The sequence below is a fragment of the Stegostoma tigrinum genome, chromosome 15, assembly GCF_030684315.1.
Source record: "Stegostoma tigrinum isolate sSteTig4 chromosome 15, sSteTig4.hap1, whole genome shotgun sequence".
NCBI classification, from domain to species: Eukaryota; Metazoa; Chordata; class Chondrichthyes; order Orectolobiformes; family Stegostomatidae; genus Stegostoma; species Stegostoma tigrinum.
The window spans coordinates 48673871-48692512 of record NC_081368.1 but is presented as its reverse complement, the minus strand read 5'-3'; the positions used below and the strand labels follow the sequence as shown (position 1 = coordinate 48692512).

The window sequence follows — 18642 nt, the reverse complement described above, 5'->3', positions numbered from 1 at the left end:
GAAACTAGAGCACCAAGAGGAAATCCACACAGACACAGGAAGAAAGTGCAAACTCCACACAGACAGTTGTCTGAGGTTGGAATCAAACCCGGGTCTCCAGCACTGTATGTCAGCAGTGTTAACCAAATGGCCAACAAGCTGAAATAGCTGACTTGGGAGAGTTATGTGGTATGTGAATGGTAGATGAAAACAGTTGAGACAGAAAACAATACTCCTTCTGTTAAAATTGAGTTGCCACCCCTCCAGTTCATGAAAATAAACTGGAGTTGCAAGAGAAACAGGAACAACTCTCTACATTTGGAGAAAAGAGACAGCAAATGTCTGGCTGAATAGCGGAAGTAATTACATGGCATTTTTTTATAGCCCATTCATATTTTTTGTGTGGTATGTTAAGAGTAAAGTGTAGTCCAGATATGGGTATATGGATGGTCAGGTAATGGTACTTCATTACTACGGATGAGAATACAGGGTAGTTTATGAGAAGGATATCAGAATTTGGATAGGAAGGTGATGAAGGATAGATCAGTAGACTAGAGCTTTTACAATCACAAGACACATGTATAAATGTGCACCTCCAACTAACAAGCAAACTTTCAGCTTGTGCCTATGTAAGGAACATAAGTGAGGTGCAAATTAATGACCAAGACTCGAATACAATTACTCACAATTTATACACAATTGATATAAGTTATTGATCTTGTAAATTTAAATTCAATGGGAAAGTAGCTACATTAGTGATAGAGCACAAGTGTGATTATTCTAGTTAAGTGCAAATAGTTGTGAAAATTCACTATAGCAATAATAAAATTTACAAAAAGCACTCCGAAGTTTGTAATATTGCATGTTGCAACATTATGTTTTTCAACTTTGTGACTACACTTCACACATTCAAACTAATATTTGAAATTTAGGTCACTGTCATTTCTTTGACTGTTGTTTAAAAATGGCATCCCAATACATCTTGCTAATCCACTTAATGCATGAATTTGCAGAAGGTGAATTAGGTAACAGGGAAAAAAAAATAACATTTATGAGGAACACTTTTAGTAAAGTTAATTATTGTTAGTCTACTATAGTTTGATCATTCATTATTTTTGCTGTTTTGAAATCCTGTAACTTCGTACTTACTGTAACCATTGGACTGCTTCACCACATGGCATAAAACAAGTCAAGAACAATGCTCACTACGCCGTTCTCAAGTGTAACTAGCAATGAACAATAAATTCTCTTCTAGTAGTGATGCCCATATTCTACCTGATATTTTGGAAATACTTGCAGAGTAATTTCACAATTTGGTTGTTTGAACATGCTCAAAAGAAATCAAAGATATTCTCACAAAAGAAGTAGTAAAGTGAACAACCCAAAATCACCAAAGCATTCCCCAAACATTATTTTCTCTGTTCTTACCAACGTTGTTTTAACTTCAAGATCAATTTGTCATTATCAATGAGAATGATGTGAGCGTTCAAATTAAAACACCTCAAAGTCATTGGGTACTGCTATATTATACAGCATATCTTAGAACTAAAGTAAATTAATCAAAACTTCATTTTGTGCACCAAGACTAATGTGAATACAGTTTAAATATAGAGCAAGATTTCTTGCACAATGGTTTCTTAAATGTTTCTTGAGGGTGCAGTGCTGCCTGATTCAAAATCAATTGTGCTGATGAAGTGCAGCAGATACTAAATGCAAAGTAATGATCTCTTCATTTTGCTACATCAAGGATATGCAAGTCTTAGAAGCATGGGACTTCACATTCTGTTCCACAGGTGGATTAGAGATACATTAAGAACAAGTGTAAGCAACACTTCCTACCACATCTGTGTGCATCAGAAATTCTGATCATAGTGCTATTCACTTCTACTTGTTTCAGAAAATTTGTCAACAACAAAACTTACTAAACAATTATTTTTTAAATGAATTATTATGGCAACAGTGAACTGATCAATTTATTACATAATTAACAAAGAATTTCCTATGTACACAATGTGACCAAGATCTCTGATCTGGCAGCTTCCTTTAGCCTCATTGTGCCATCTTGTAAGATTCTACATTAAGTCTAGCATATATTTCAACCTGAACATTTATAGTTGTTATTTTCACCAACAGACAAAAATTGCAAAAGCATCACCTCTCACCAAATACCCCATACCACACCTAATCAGTCTTAAAGGGTCTCTTCAACATTCCATTTAATAGACAAAAATAGGTGCACTATATAACAGTTATTGCATAATAAAGCAGTGCAGAATTATGTAGCTAACAATCTGTTCTAATTTCATATATGTTAAACATGGAAATAATAAATAACCGCTATACTGTTATGATTTACATCTCATTGGGAACTAGTTAACATTCTTTTGTATTTAGCTCCAAGTACTTTACCAGGGAGATGAAATAATTGAGCAAGCTTTAAAAAATAGGCTTAGTAAGAGAGTTACAGTGCAAAGCATAAGGGAGACCTGGGAAAAAGCGCCTCTTGAAAAATATGCAACAACAATTAACGAAACAGCTTTCATTTATAAACAGCCATATCATGCTTCTCAGCAATATCCTAAAGCACCTCATTAGCATGAATTGTTTCAAAGAACAAGCACAATTATTATACAAGTGAACACAGCAGCTATCTTGCGTGAACAGTTAATCTGATTGAGTATACTTGTTATGGGAATGCTATTCAAGATAACAGAAAAAGTATCTTTTTTTCATGGAGTCATGGGATTGGTAAAATATACCTGAATTACTGCAACATGCAGATTAAGTTTAACATTTAATCCAAAAGGTTGGAAACGTATCAAACCAATCATTCTCTGACACTGATCTAATAATGGTTTAGATTTTGTGTTCTAGCCCTGGTCTTGAATTCACAATCTTCTGACCAATGGTGGAAGTGCCATAAATTTGTGGTAAATTGATGGGTATTAAAAACTGAAAATATTTGCAAATGAATCAAAGAGTAGAAAAATAGAACCTTCTTTACAAACATGGTCCAACATCAGTAATAGTTTTAAATGTGATTTACATTAATTTAATAAATGACATCAGTATACATCTTTTAAGCAGAAATGATGGAACATTTGCAATTTTTTAGAACTGGGATAATCTCCAGGGCACCACACACTGTGTTTGCTTACTTCTACCGTTTTATGTATTGATTCCCTTACCAAAACGATTATCCATTTGAAACTCTTTTTCTTTTTGTAAGGGGCCGTGCTACAATTGATCCAGGTGTGCTTCATGCAAACACTGAGTAGGAAAAAAACGAAAGGAAAACATTCTGTTGCCTTTAGCTAACATACTCCGTTCTGATAAGTATAAACACCATTAAAACATAAATTCAAAATCGGTACTGTCTCTCAATGTACCTGCTTTAGCTGGGCTACATTCATTTGTTGCTGATTTCATTTCCCAGTCCTGCCACTTGTTCATAAAACTTTGGAATGCTATCTGTCCAACACTGAGATTACCTAATCCTACCTGCACAACATTGTCCTCCTCTGCTCTTAACACTTGTCCTTGTTGCTTTTGCCACATCCCGGTGGTTATTTCAGTGTGCTTATTTGTGGAATTCTGATCTCCCCGTTCACAAAATCCAACTCGTTCAAAATGTAGCCACTCCTATCACGCTATGCACTCTGTCCCGATGGATCTGTCCCAGAGGACTATGAGATCCTTTCAGTCACATGCGCTAAGTTCTTTGTCTTCCTTTTCGAATCTCTCCATAGTTTTCTTTTATCGTACCTGACAGTTGCTTCACCCTGTAGTTCTCATTTCTTTTTGAGTATGGCAGGTGTGTGCACTTCTACTTTCATGCTGCCCTTGCCGGATGACTCTTGGCAGCTCCGGTTTCTGGAATTTCCTCTCTGAACGTCTTGGTCGCTACATTCTGCTCTTTCAAATGCCTTCCTACATTTTCCACCAGGCGTTTGATTACCCTCTTAATCTCTGCACTCTGTTGAGCGTCCCTTTCCCCGTCTACTTCCAATGTGACGTTCCCTGCACGGTTTTTAACTTCAGTGGTACTATATAAAATGCACGTTGTTGCATTGACAATCCCGATTAGTATTCTAACCTTATCTCTCTATGTTTGAGCGTGCCCCGGTTATTCCTATAACCCAATCTTCTTTCCCTTGAAAAAAAACCCGATTAACACTCTAAATAGCTCAATTGAATCGACATGGTCCTGAGCAGCAGTCCCTGTCTTTTCAGTTGACAAATCGATTATCTTACCTCTGTTGAATGGCAAGGCACTGAAAAGTGTTCTCTCCCCGTTTTACGAGCTTTATCAGAACCGAGACACTTTATTACCGCAAAACGCGGATGCCATTGTGTGTTAATTTTAATATCCCGCAATTAAATGATAGTTTAGAAAGTGCTGAATCAATGATCACACACGGGCGTGAATATGACTAGTTTGAAACAAGCAATGAAAAGTATTAGCCACCAATTCCCTAAAAGTCAGTAAGCAGGTTTGTGCAGAACTCTTGTGCCAAAACTGACATTCGTCCAATTTCGTCGGCGAGCTGGGAATCGCTGGAAGGAGCGGTTTGAGCCAGGTTGAGCCAATGACGAAGCTGCATGGGCGGATCCAGCAGGGCGCCTGCAGGTCGGGCGGTTCTGTACCAATGATCGGGGCCGAGGGGCGGCCCGGGCGGCGTGTCCTGCAGCCTGCGTGGCTATAACTCAGCGACAAGCGGATGGAGTGGGAGAGGGACAGCACCAGCTCAGCGCTCACCTGCACATGACCCACATGCAAACATGATGTCCATGAATAGCAAGCAGCCCTTCGGCATGCATCCCATCTTGCACGAACCCAAATACACGACTCTGCACTCGAGCACCGAGGCCATCAGGAGAGCCTGCATGCCCACTCCTCCGGTAAGTCCAGATAAGGTTGTAATTTCTGTCTGGAGCTCTGTCAAATTGCGTGGGCATTTAAAGTTATAATTTTTTTATCACTGTTTCAAGTTACAAGGTGGCGCATTGAGGCCTCCAGTGGGGGTTTACATTGTAATATTGTACAATGTTGATAGCCTTTCAAAGGAGCATGTCAATAAGGAAATTGTATCAGTGAGAGCCCCAGCCCCAAGCCTTCAGGTAGACAGACCGTGTGCTTGGTCTAGCACTCAAGCTGTTCTGTAGCGGTGCAGGGTGCTCACAGCCGGCGCACAGTGAGTAATCTCTGCGAAATCTGACGTTACTTTTATCGCTTCGCAAGTTCCACGAAATATCGCTTGTAGGAATTAAAAATGTTCCCACGCGTCAAGATCCCACCAAAACCATTTAAAAACTGTTCTACGCATTTTCGCAATTAAGTATTGCTGGACTGAGTATTGGACTGAGATGTGGGAGGCTGGGGAGAAGCCATTAACTGCAGGAACAAAAACAGAAGTTGCTGGAAAAGCTAAGCAGGTCTGGCAGCATCTGTGAAGAAAAACAAAATTAGAGTTAACGTTTCGGTTCCGGTGACCCTTCCTCAGAACTCCCCTTCCTGAATTACACCATCGGCCGTTCTTTCGGTTTTTACATAGCCATTAATTACAGATTGTCGAGGATAATGCTGAAGGGGCACACATGGGAAACTCGCAGGGTGCCAGTTGTAGGCATGTTTTTGCACACCGGTGCCCTATGGTTTGGTGCTCAGGGTCACGGTAGTAATATATACTCTGCTTTTTCCATTGCAGTTGCAAGGCAATATATTCACGGGATTCGATGAAACGTTGCTGTCCCGCGCAGAAGCTCTGGCAGCTGTGGATATTGTATCGCAGAAAAGCCACCCGTTCAAGCCAGATGTCACCTACCACACCATGACCAGCGTGTCCTGCACACCTACCTCCTCGTCTGTACACCTGCCCCACCCATCGGTGCTGACCTCTCATCCCCATCATCACCATCACCACCACCAGTCAGCCCAGGGCCTAGACGGCGACCTGCTGGACCACCTGAACCCGGGGCTATCCGTGAGTGGGATGGCCGGGCCTGAGGTCGGATCCACACCATCACATCCCCATGCTCACATGCCGAGCATGAACCACATGTCCCATCACCCACATCACCACCAACCTATGAACATTTCCCACTCGCACGCCTTGTCCGCCCATATGGGCCTGGGCGCTAATGATGGTGAGGCCGATCCCAGGGAGCTCGAGTCGTTTGCAGAGAGATTCAAACAGAGGAGGATCAAGCTTGGAGTGACACAGGCCGATGTCGGCTCAGCCTTGGCCAACCTGAAGATCCCGGGGGTGGGCTGTTTAAGTCAGAGCACAATCTGCAGGTTTGAATCGTTGACTCTGTCGCATAATAACATGATTGCGCTCAAGCCCATCCTGGAGGCTTGGCTGGACGAGGCCGAGAGAGCTCAGAGGGAGAAAATGACCAAACCTGAGCTCTTCAGTGGAGGGGACAGGAAGCGCAAGCGGACCTCCATCGCAGCGCCGGAGAAACGCTCTCTCGAAGCTTATTTCGCCGTTCAGCCCCGTCCTTCGTCCGAGAAGATTGCAGCAATTGCAGAGAAATTGGACCTGAAAAAGAATGTGGTGAGAGTGTGGTTTTGCAATCAGAGACAGAAACAAAAGAGAATGAAATTTTCCGCCACACATTAAGACGTCCTGGACACTGCTCAATGGTATTGAGAGGATGCGGAGCAGGATTTAATAAATCATGTTTTCTTGGTTAAGCTTTGCCCGACAAAACGAAGCGAGCCGGAAGGATATGTCTGAGGAATGAACTTTGCATATGTATATTTTGTACGAGTTTGAGGGAAGCAAGCTTCACGTTTTGGTTAGGATGGGACATCAATGACTTATCTGGCAATCATATTGTAACAAATAATCTCAACGAGACTTGAATAATGTTTAATCACATTCTTGTGAAAAAAGATCCTGTTTGCTTTTCTACCGTAATAGGCTGTACGTAGTCTGTGACTGAACTGTGTGCGTTCAACTTTCATTCGCGTAATCTGGTCTGATACATTGATCCGGGCTTCTAGAACTACAGTTATAGTGGACACAGTGCTGGGACAGATGGGGAGTCGTCAAGTCATGTCGAAAACAAAAGCAGAGAAACAATTAGTTATGTAAGAACGGGTCATATGAATTCTATTGTACCTCTTGTATAGTCCACAGGTCTGTCTCTGCATGATTTATGCATCATTTCCGTTTAGTGAATGTCGCAGTCAAGATATTAATAGCAAAAAGTAAAAATCGATAATAAATAAGTTTAAAATGTTTTGCAATAACTGTTTACGAATGGTTTCCTACCTCATCCGCCCTGGGGGGTTTTCACTGTCCCTTTCCTTCCCCTTCATTTATTTCAGTCATATATTTAATTTGGAAAAGACTGAAAGGGATTCACGATGCATTGACAATCAAAATTACATTAAAAATAAGTCGTGGTACAATAGACTAGTTTGAAACACTGGGGGAATGTTCCATACGGAAAGTTTGAAGCGAGAGACCAGATACGATGTGAGTTTGAAGGCGATTTACTAACTGGCAGAGATTGTCACCTTCCTGCGTTTGTTTATCTTGTGTGCGAAATTCATGTTCTCGCCTCATTTGCCGAGAGTTTATCGCTAAGACTAACTTCAGTGTGTGTGCGTGTACGCGTGTATGAGAGAGAAAATGTGTGTGGCTGGTGCCTGCAGCTGCTTCACCCAGATCTCTCCCCCCACCTCTAGCGCTGCTGTCCCGGTGGTTGAGAGAGCACTTTGGGAATCGGTTTTACAGACTCCCCTGTTTCTGCAATGCGCACCTCTCTCATGCTGACTTTCCCAACGGTTGGTTCCGATCTCAAAGTGTCGTTATTTATTTTAGTTTACTGACTGTATGTGAGATTTTTAATCAGATGTGACTCTGCAAAGTTTTGAATAAAACTTCGCACGCTGCAAAACGAAAGAATGCGGTCTTGAACTGTACCTTACACAAAATATATCTATTCGGTAAACTTAATGCAGACACATTTTTCGAATACAAATTGCAACTACATTAAAATAAATCATTTAAAGTTTTATCAAAACGCAGAGGCTTGGTGCCCACGACAATGCTCATTTTTGTAGCTGGATATTTTTGAATTCCTTTCTATACTCCATTTCTTTTGGAAACATTTCGGCGAAAACTTCAAGTTCCTCCAGCAGAAACTATTTGAAATGAACTCAAAAGGTAAGCTCGCACTCAGCTGCTCAGTCACTCGGGAAGCATCTCTGCCTTACCCTCTGGCTTGATTTGGGATAACGGTGTGGTTCGCAAAAGTCAGGTAAATGCTGACAGTAAGCTCCGCTTTCAGGAAGATTTCGGGATTTTGACAAGTACACTAACCTGAGTCTTCCTGAGCGGTTTCAAACAGGGGACATTCCGAGTTGTTACTCAGATTTATAGGATTGGAGACTTTATGGAGCCGTGGTAGCCACCCTACCCCAGGTCAAGGTTCAAGTTCACCTGCCGCGGGATGGGAGGATGTCATAACATTCTCGAACAGGTTGCACATATACAAAAGAAACTACAGCTAATAGAACATTATAGATAGAAACTACAATCTACTTACAATGTTCCAGCCTTGGGATGGACGGAACCGATCACTTAGGATGCAGTGACATCCTAAATTTCCCCGCTAAACACATTTCGCTTCAAATAACTAGCGCTAGAAATCTCCAGGAGGGTAGTTTTCACATGACTGTACCTACGGATGTGAGCAGTGAAAACGATTTTTTGTCTCCCGTACTTTTTGGGGGAATTTTTGAAATTGAATAAGGGGTATAGTTATGAAGATAAATAAATAAACAATTGTAAATAATAAAATAACTTGATCTACTGAAGAAATGAATCAGCAAATGTACTGGAATTATGGATCCGCTCTGTCACAGTATCGTTGCCTTTAACATTAAGGATGCGGGTCAATCGATTACCAGTTCTGCCCATCACCTTGTTAAAGTTGTCGCGCTGTTCCCTTTAACTTTGACTGTGCCGACCCGAAAATTTACACGGAACTGGAAGTATTAAACAAGCAAACAAGTCATTCCATCCTTGTCAGTTTGAACTAATGGCTTGTTTACACTATTTTAAAAAGTGAAGCTTTGTGAATTTTTGAAAAACTGCGAATTATGAAATTATTCTTTTAAAAAAAGGAAATTTTGAAACGACAAAACCGATTACTAACGGCAATGAGAAAGGAAAACGAACAGGAACAGAAGATGTGAAGATTCCGGATTGAAGAATGGCCGAACAGTAGTCCCCACAGTCAGAATAAACCGCTCACTAAACTGGCACCTTTTGCTTCCACGCGGGTTTAATAAACACGTCGACGTGCTTTGTTGAAAAGTAACAATGTCATGGTTTCCACAAGTAGAAAGGGAATGAAGGGTTTAAAAGGCTGAAAAAGTGACAAAGAATTTCACCCAAATCATTTAGCTGGTCCAACTTTTAGAATATGAAATAATTGATCTATCTCGAAGCATGAAAGTTTTTGCTTATCTTCAGGAGCGGGCGCGGCGGTTCAATCTGAACAGTTCAAGAGAAGGTCATTGCTTTACACTGGTTGTGGGGCCCGGGAAAAAGTCACTATTGACATTTTCTACAACTTCTTTTTACCGTGTTTTCTACTGTGAGGCTAAAGGTGCTTGTAAAGCAATGGATTTCCCGTTGCAGTGTGTCATCTTTCCGAGCTGTTAATGGGGCAATACACAATTTATCAACAAACAGTTGTTGGCTAGTTGGTTTCATCTTGTAAAGCCTATCATGAATGAATAATGAATTCTGGTTGTTATGATACTATTGATTTTTGGTAAACTGCAAGAGAATAACCCCTCGTGGATCGTCGCATCAAGTAGGTGTAGATGAACCCAAAGCTTTAGTTAAAACGCCACTATACATTTCTTCATCAATGTTTCATTCTGTTTTATTTCTGTTTGTTGGGATCGCCCGCATTTGTTTCGACAGGGGCCTTCGACATACTCGCTGCATCACATTCGGCGTTCATCATTAATACTCGGTAACAATTCCCCGGATTGTGGTAGGAGCGTCGGCGTGAGGGACTTTTAAATGTTTTCCTCCCTGATTTCCTACCTAAGCGTCAAGACCTTGCAACCTTCCCATTACAGTTCAAACACGAGAAAGCCTGTGGGTACTTGTTAGCAAAGCCGCATGATATCTGTCTCGGCTATTCACTGAAGAGGAAGCGAATGGTTCTATTCCAGTCTTCCTAGTATTGCTGCAATGTATTACTGCAAAGTACGGCGGAGAATTGCCTAATACAGTACTCAATTATTTTAGAACACCTGTCCCCTCTGGTGATCATTTTTGTCATTTGGATTTCCACAACTGCAATGAATTGGGAACAGCACCTTCATCACTATTTAATAAGGTGATGTCCAGACGGTCCCCTTCAACCAATGTGTAAACCAACATTACAACATTCAGTTGTTCACACATTTCAAACGGAGTTTGCCATATAATCCTCAAGAGGTGCTTTCGTCTCTGAAATATATTTAGGCCTCCGTTCAATATTTTATTTGCCCTGATAATACTTCGCCGCTCTGTGAGCCCTTAGCGCTTCGGGCTGCTTAAAGTGGCTCAGTCAGAAACTCTACTAAATCATTCAACAACAACAAAACAAACAGTAGCGCCGGGTAATTGCTGCCACTGGCTACCCCTAATGCACGGCGTACATTTCACTTCATTGCTGTCCTTTTAAAATCTTTGATAAGGCTGATGGGAGCGGCGCTTTAAATAGAAACTTTGGACATTGTCGATTGTACACAGGCGGAAAAAGCAACAATTCCAATCTATGGAGTCTTCCTCAATTACATTGAGTAGTGATCACCTCTTTGACTATTCCCGATAGGTAAATCGAGCTTGCAGTTCTTTCTTCCTTCTGCCCCTTCTATCCCTCTTTTTAAGCTATTCTCTGCAAGGCACTTGAGTATGTGTTAGCACTCCCGAAATTGCAGAGATTGGCCGCAGGAATCATTCCTGTTATCATCTTCGCCCCCATTTCTGCTGCTTTACCATCTTGAAAGACTAAAATGGCAGAGGCAGGCCGCGGACGTGAAACACGGCAATATTCGGACTTATTTTACCCCTGCCAATTTCTGTAAATCATTAATGGAGGTAACGTGTTGGAAATTAATAGATTGCATAGCTGAAGATGACAAGCGGCTAATTAGACTTATGTGATTAGGATTGTTTTTTTACTATTCATGAAGGAGATTGAAAGAGGGAATCTCTGCGGGAATTCAAGTTCAGTATTGTTCAGTTCGCATCCACTGCACTTCACGTTAATGTGTGAGCAGTTCCCCAGTGTTGGGAGGATCGCCGTGTCCGCCTATCCAGGGACATGTCTGCAAGTCTGACGGCGAAAAAGACACAACTAGTGCCTTTAAATTATACATGTGGGCTCAGTTGTATAAAATCACATCAGTTGCCCTTTGTTCACACTCTTTTTGTCTAAACTGTCTTTTGGAAGGAACACGATTTTTTAAAACAAGATCATTCCCGTATATCCGTTTGGGCGATCATTCAGAAACAGTTAATTTACACCGAAAAGCAAAGTGTGGGAGAATCCGGTGACCCACTTCAGTCTCTATTCATTTCAAGACGCACGTTGCCCAAAAAGTCGATAGGTACGTGTGAGATCTAAAACATTGTAGCTATTTCTTATTTTAAATTGTACTGAACCCCAGCATTTTTTTTCGGTAAGGCGATATAAATAAACAGCTTCAAAACAAACCAAGTCTCCAGTGTACTGTCTTCATCATACGATGAAGATTTGCAATGCTCACTTGCACTAGTTTATATGGAGGGCATTTTAAAAAAAGCAGAACAGCTTCAGCTAAAGAAACAAGCCAAAAGCTCCCATTGCCTTTTCGATTGTGCTGACTCTTTCTTTCCATGAAGCGGAAAGCACATTTTCATAAATAGACCTTGGTGAAGTGATGACTATAAAAAATTAATGAAGTCTGAGTCCTGAGTGGAGCCTCGGGGCCATCGGAGAATAATTTAACCACTACATTATCATCGCTTTCTCTACAGCTCGGAACTGGACGCTTTGTGTCTTCGAATTAAGCACAAGCAGCTCATAACGTTCCAGCCGTGTTCTATCATAACAAAAAGAAAAGATGCAACAAAAACTGGTGGAAAATTAAAGTCGAAAAGATACCAGTAAAAATGAACTCAGCTGGTCACAGCGACACATGTAAAAACCGGTCATATAGCTACTTTTAGAAGTTTTAAATGCATCCAATGCAATATTAATCAACCACGTTAATGTAAGTTAAGGTTGTATTTTCTAGCACAGTCCCCATGCTGGCAGTCGGAGTGCAGACTTGCAATCTCCGGACTACTAGTCCCATCTGAAGAGAAGCGATCCCAAACCGATTGAGTAGCTTCATAGCGAAGATACCGTGTAAGTAGAGTTAGTATTTCATTCATTTTCCACACGTGACACCTAGCTGCTGCGATCGCTTGGTTTGTACTAAAACCTATTCGCGGCTTCGACCTGAGCATCTTTTGTGAAACGGCGAAACAATTAGCAGAGGAATAATATTATTATGCATACTAGTATCTCGTGTGATTAGAACAATGTAATTAGCACATTATTCAGAGATAATAGTTTAATTGGCAACAGCATTAAGCACAATAAATTAACTGTGCGCTAGAGACTCTTCAAGGCGAAAGCGATGGAACTTAAGTCTCTTGTCAGTTGGAAAACTGGACTCAGAAATAACTAAAATGTTGTCTTCTCACGCACTGTCCCCTGATGGCGATAGTAAAGGGCTCCTTTAAAGTTGTTCGGCACCATAATGCGAAGTGCAAAACGTAACATGCACTTTACTTCAAATGTTATTCAACATGTTGCTGTTTTGAGGAGAGTGGAATGGTTCTGATAGAAAGCATCTTACAGATATTCAAGATCCCTTTCAGCAATTTGCTTCATAAAATTCTTCAGTTGACACGAAGACGTTTAGATGGAATCAGGGAGACACAGCATGGCCCATCGATCTCTAGTCACTTCACAGATCCATTGGCTAATTGGCAGACCGCTTTGACGAAGCAAAGCTCATTGCTGTTTTTCCTTTGAAGGTGGAAGTTGTGCCGTTTATTTCCTGTTGTGTTTTCATGGTCCTTCATGTGACCTCTGGCACTTGGAGCTTTAACCCATAAATAGTTGTGTCCGCTTGCATAAATGTAACTATCATCTTCTGTTCTTTGGGATGTACTGTACATCTTTATTGTCGGAGTTCCCAACGCCACGAATCACCTCGTACTGGAGAAGGAAAGCGGGAAGATCGATAACCATTGATTAAATCACTTGTACAATTTATATCTTGGTTAATACCCGAGTTCCATTCAACTACATTCATATTTCAGTTAAATTATGTAAGATGATGAGATTCCGTAATTAGCAAATTCCTGGCCAGCGCATAAGTTGAAAAAAAATCGCTTCCTTCGAAAAGTCCTAGTTTCTTGCTGGTGTAGTAAATATTCTTGTAACCATTCCCGCTCTGTGCAACTTTCCAACATGACCTATCACCGTCAGAGTAATACAATTCCAGTCTATTTATACAACGAAATACAGATCCCATCCCTTCCACCTAATGTATTATTTATTCCTGAATTTATATTTAATCTGGATGTCTTCAACTGATGATTCCTATAACATTGTAATTGCCGGAAAACCTCCATTATTATATATTCGGCGTGTTTTCATCTTTAACCTGTGGTCGGGTTTGATTTTAATCGTTCATTTGTTCGGATATAAGCACGGATCTTACACGACCACAGATGAAATAATTCATGAATTTACACGTGACCGAACGTCTTGTTGTTGTTGCAGGAAATCAAAAGCAATGGGACATATACAAAGTCGAATATATAGATAGACTTTTGTGCACACGCATATATAAAACGTGCAAATGCCTGTTGTTTTTCACCTGAATTTGTAATGAGACCAAGAACAGTGACATTTGTTTAATAAACGCCTCTTTCCCCAGATACAGGCTTTAGCTCATAATCAGCAACAGTATTTCGCAATTTATGCCAAAACATAGTTGCTGAGCATGATAATGCCAAGAAATATTAAGGCTGGAGTCTCGCATCTAGCCCGAGTAACACTGCCAAGGAGGTTAGTGAAATCTGATCACTGAACATGTGCTTTTTGTGTGTGTCTCAATCAAATAAAAAATGGATGAAACTGACTTTAGGCCTAATAATGTGAAAATTTCAGGGTCGTAGATGATACAACTGATTTCACTATGGTCACTAACACATTTATCATGGTGATGAAGAATGTCATGCAGTAATCAAGTTACAATAAGCTGTTCTACCTTTCCCAATCACCCCGCCCTATAAATTCTTAAATTACGCTGTTCGTTGAATGCCTATTAACACAGGCCGTGACACTCACTATTGTAGTGCCCTAGGTAGTCAGCCATTGAAAGGAGAAAGTCAGAGTCGAGCACGTTTAGTGCTTTGGAGAACTTATCGCTAAAGATAAGCTGACGGTGTCAGGTGATGACCTCTAGCCAGCTACTGATCAAGAAGGGTCACGGTAGGTCAAAGCCAGTGTTGTGGACTGGTCGCGAAGGGAAGGTTTGCAGTATATTACTGAAAAGCTCATTGGTTGAAATAAAATTGGTCCTCCAATCGTAGCCACTTTCAGGGACAAAGGCCTTCGATTCAGGACCTTGGACAGCTCATTGCCGGTTGAGATCCCGCCTCAGCTTTGTGGATCCAAGGTACAAATTGTTGCCATGCAATTCAAAGTTTTCATTAGACATAAATAAAACGGTACTTCTCTGCATTTTTCTCCAAAGGCTTTATTAAAAGTTTTACAGTCAGTTAAGGGATGCATTTTACAATGCTGGGTGGGCCTTTAAATCATAGTGAAGTAACGATAAACAAATTACTAAATTATTGCAACCAATTGCAACCAACTAAATTAGACCGTATCAAATTATCTAGCATAGTGCAAAACCTCTTAATTTAGTGCAGCTATATGACCAATCTGACCCTGTTTTAGCACGATTTATATAATGTCCACGTATTTAATACAGAGTTTATAATTTGCTTTCGCCGCTATCTGAAATAAGCAATTCTAACTGAGAGACGCCGCTCAGCTTCACTTGCAATGAATATCATGTGAAATGTCAGGCATTAAATGTCACAGCAGATCCCCCAAATCCACAATCATTTCAATATCTTATTTACTCATCAAACTCCGGCGGTGGCGCCAATGTTGTTGACTTTCATGCGGTCTGATATTTTGTTGATTTAGCATAAAAAATTAATGGCGGAGTTTCGGGTCCTTTGGCATACTCATTTCTTAAATAAATCCACCATTTAGAAAGATAAATATTCGACTGCTTGAAGATGACCTCCTCCCTCAGCCGCTGGCTACAGGACTCCTGTCATTCCCGTCCTGGGCGACCAGGAGAGACCGAGCTACCACGGAGGGGTACTCATTGCACTGCATCTTACTTCATCCAGGACAGATATCTGGCACTCCAATTATATTTTAATTCAACAATGATTTACCGCAGCTAAGGCAAAGGCTGGGACTAAATGGTGCTTCGGCTTCAGTGTCCTTTAACAGAAACACATGCATGTATTCAGCTTTTAAAATAATGACTGACTGGTGCCCTTCTATTTTGACCACGGAACCCCGTACTAAAACGTGATGACACTCACACCGGTCTTCTCGAGTCACCTAAAATGATTTTTTTTCTTTATTAAAACAATTGTTTTAAACTAGTGATGAATCTGATTTGAGCACGAGAAGGTAGGACTTTCCCTCTCACAGCTGCAGTGTAATCCACTCTTGTGATGGAAAATAATTAAAAAGCAGGGAAAATATTGATTCCATTATTAACCTTTTTAACCTGTGCTGCGCAGGCAGGAAGCTAAGTGAGCATTCTCATTTACAATTCTCATTTTTTTTATATTCATTGGCGCGGATGATAGCACCGAGATAGCTACTCTTTATTTACTAGTATCTGATGAAAGCGACACTTTGCTACTTCGGCGACAATGTTTGGGGGAGATGATTCGACACTCTCTCTCGAAATTCAGCAGGACCCCAAATGACACAGTGATCTTTCATGTCAATAGTTTGTGTGTCTGCAAGACGAAACACCCGGTGTAGTGTTAGATTTAAGTTGCAGATCAATATTCACAGGGATACATTATTGCATGTTTGCTGCATTATGTCTTCTTTTGCACCGTAAGTGCACCGCCCAATAAGATAACGATTCCGAACATAACGCGACGTTGAAGCATGAAGCATTTCTTTATCATCAGCATTCGAAGAAACCTCCTTATTATTTAACCTAAACATAGTCTTGAGGTTTCCGATGCTATGTTTAACCGAAAGCAATTGACGCCCCCGAGGCTCTGACAACTAAATCACCCGGCTGTCGAATCAAGGAAGGCGCAAGGATGGATATGAGGTGAGTAGCTATCAACTCCTTTGATTCTTGGCCGGAAGGCAGGTTCCAACCCACGGCGTCCTGATCTCTATCCACAGGTAGGAAGATCCCCAACCCACCCCAGCCGAAACGGAGATAGAACCAGTGCTATTGACACCAACCTGGTCCGCAATGGCCAATGCAACTATCCACCGCTCCCAACCGCAGTCCCAATTGGCGTCACCACTTAACACCTTGACCTGCCTGTTGTAGCCGGAAGCAATAGATAATGATCACAGAGGCTCCGATTTCCTTTCCATCACAAGATTGACCATGAGTCTCTTAATTCCAAGTACGGCAAGAATGACACGTGATTAATGGCCGCATGAGTGAAAAGTTCCAGTTGGAGAGTCATTTGCAAGCAAGGGGAGCTGGAAAGAATATTCGGGCAGTCTACATTACTACACAGGCAACACTTGACTGTGAAAGTGTACAGGAAGTTTACGCAAATGGTCATGAAATGAAGGATCAGTTTTCCATCATATTGGTTGAATATTAATTGTAGGCAATGGACTCCTCGTTCTTTGGTGAAAAAGAAAACGAATGGGATGCTTTACTTCCACCTGAACAGGCAGATGAGGGCTCACGATTCATTGAAATTAAACTAAATTGACCCATTTTTCTGTACATTCAACCGGCCAGTGCCCGATGCTCAGATGTCAATAAGCCCAGTTAGCCCTCAGTCTGGTGGGCACTAAGTTCTTTCACATTTCAATCCTGAAACTCCTGGTTGGTGAGGGAAGAAATCGGCGCCGAGGACTTCGAACAGAATTGATCCGTTTGTGACGGCAAATAGGCGTGACGTCGGTTTGAGGCTCTCACTTCAAGATTGTCTTACCATAGCTTGAATTTACCTGCTGCTTATAAAGTGAGTTTGTCAAATTCAGTTCCCGGAAGCTGCGGGGAGCAGGGCAGCTCCTTACAGCCGATATTTAAAAGGAATTGAATATCACTCGCCAGACCCCAGGCTCCGTTCAAATCTGGTCCTCTCCATTTTCCTGTGAGGACAGCTACAATACCAACGATAACCTAGTCATGACTTCTTGATTATTTGAAATTGGCATCATGCAACTGTAAAATTCCAACACCGATGCCCCATGTCAGAGGTCTCCCAGCGCTGTCACATAGATCTCCCAAAACACTGTACCCTGAGCAATTTGTATGTTTCCTTTTAATTATGCTTAAAGTTTCCTGAAAATGATTTTCTTTCAATCCACTCTGGCATTCAATTTGTTTACTTTTCGTTTCTGGCAAAGGGGAGAATACTTGAAAGACAAAAACGTGGTAGGTTGTGATCGGACTGTCTAAGTTTCACGTTAAAATAACTGATAGGTTTCGGAAGTGGAAGAACGCAGAAAAAAATACAACCATTTGATAAATTTGTTGTATGAATAGGAGCACCCTTTCCTAACTTATATTCATTTATTTTATTGCATTATCAAAAATATTTTGAATATTCCTTTCCATGTAATATCATGTCACCTAGACTTCCCACATTTGGATCTTAACAATATCCGTGATATTAAACGGGGGTTGTGCAAGCGCTTCTGTTCATATTTTCATGGTTTTTCGTACATTTATCATACATCAACATTTATTCAGCTTTGACCAGCCTGTGTCCTACCAGTTCTGTGTCTTCAACAAAAAGAAATTTCATTTAATCTTGTAATGAAAAAAGTATACAAAAAGCCTACATTCAATTAATTTGGGTATACAAGTGAAACTAACTTGAAAACACCTGAATGTACCCATCTTTCTGGGCTCACCAAATTTACATGTTCTGGTTTGCATTAGTTTATTGATTGCCTGGAAATTTGTGCAGGAGGAGTAAATGTATGTGTTCATAAAATCCTTACAACACAGAAAGAGGTCATTCAGCCCATAGAGTCAACATTGACTCTTCAAAGAGCATCTCACCTAAACCCATCTTATCCCTGTAACCTTGCATTTACCATGGCTAATCCACCTAGTCTTCACATCCCTGGACACTGCATGACAATTTAGCATGGCCAGCCCAACTAATTTACAAGCCTTTGAACTGTGGGGAGGAAATCAGAGCACCCAATGGAAAGCCACGCAGGCATGGAGACAATGTGTAAACTCCAAACAGTCAGTCATCTAAAGCTGGAATCAAACCCATCTCCATGATACTTTAAGGCAGCTGTGCACCATAGTGCTAATAC

The 18642-nt window shown here is 41.0% G+C and overlaps 1 protein-coding gene across 1 annotated transcript; it reads left to right on the top strand.

Annotated features, from left to right (window-relative positions):
• Nucleotides 1-4721: 4721 nt before the first annotated feature.
• Nucleotides 4722-7612, top strand: LOC125458905 (brain-specific homeobox/POU domain protein 3-like). Its single transcript, XM_048544733.2, has 2 exons — nt 4722-4881; nt 5688-7612. The coding sequence occupies exons 1-2, from the start codon at nt 4762-4764 to the stop codon at nt 6603-6605; spliced, it is 1038 nt and encodes a 345-aa protein (XP_048400690.1). The 5' UTR covers nt 4722-4761; the 3' UTR covers nt 6606-7612.
• Nucleotides 7613-18642: the final 11030 nt, after the last annotated feature.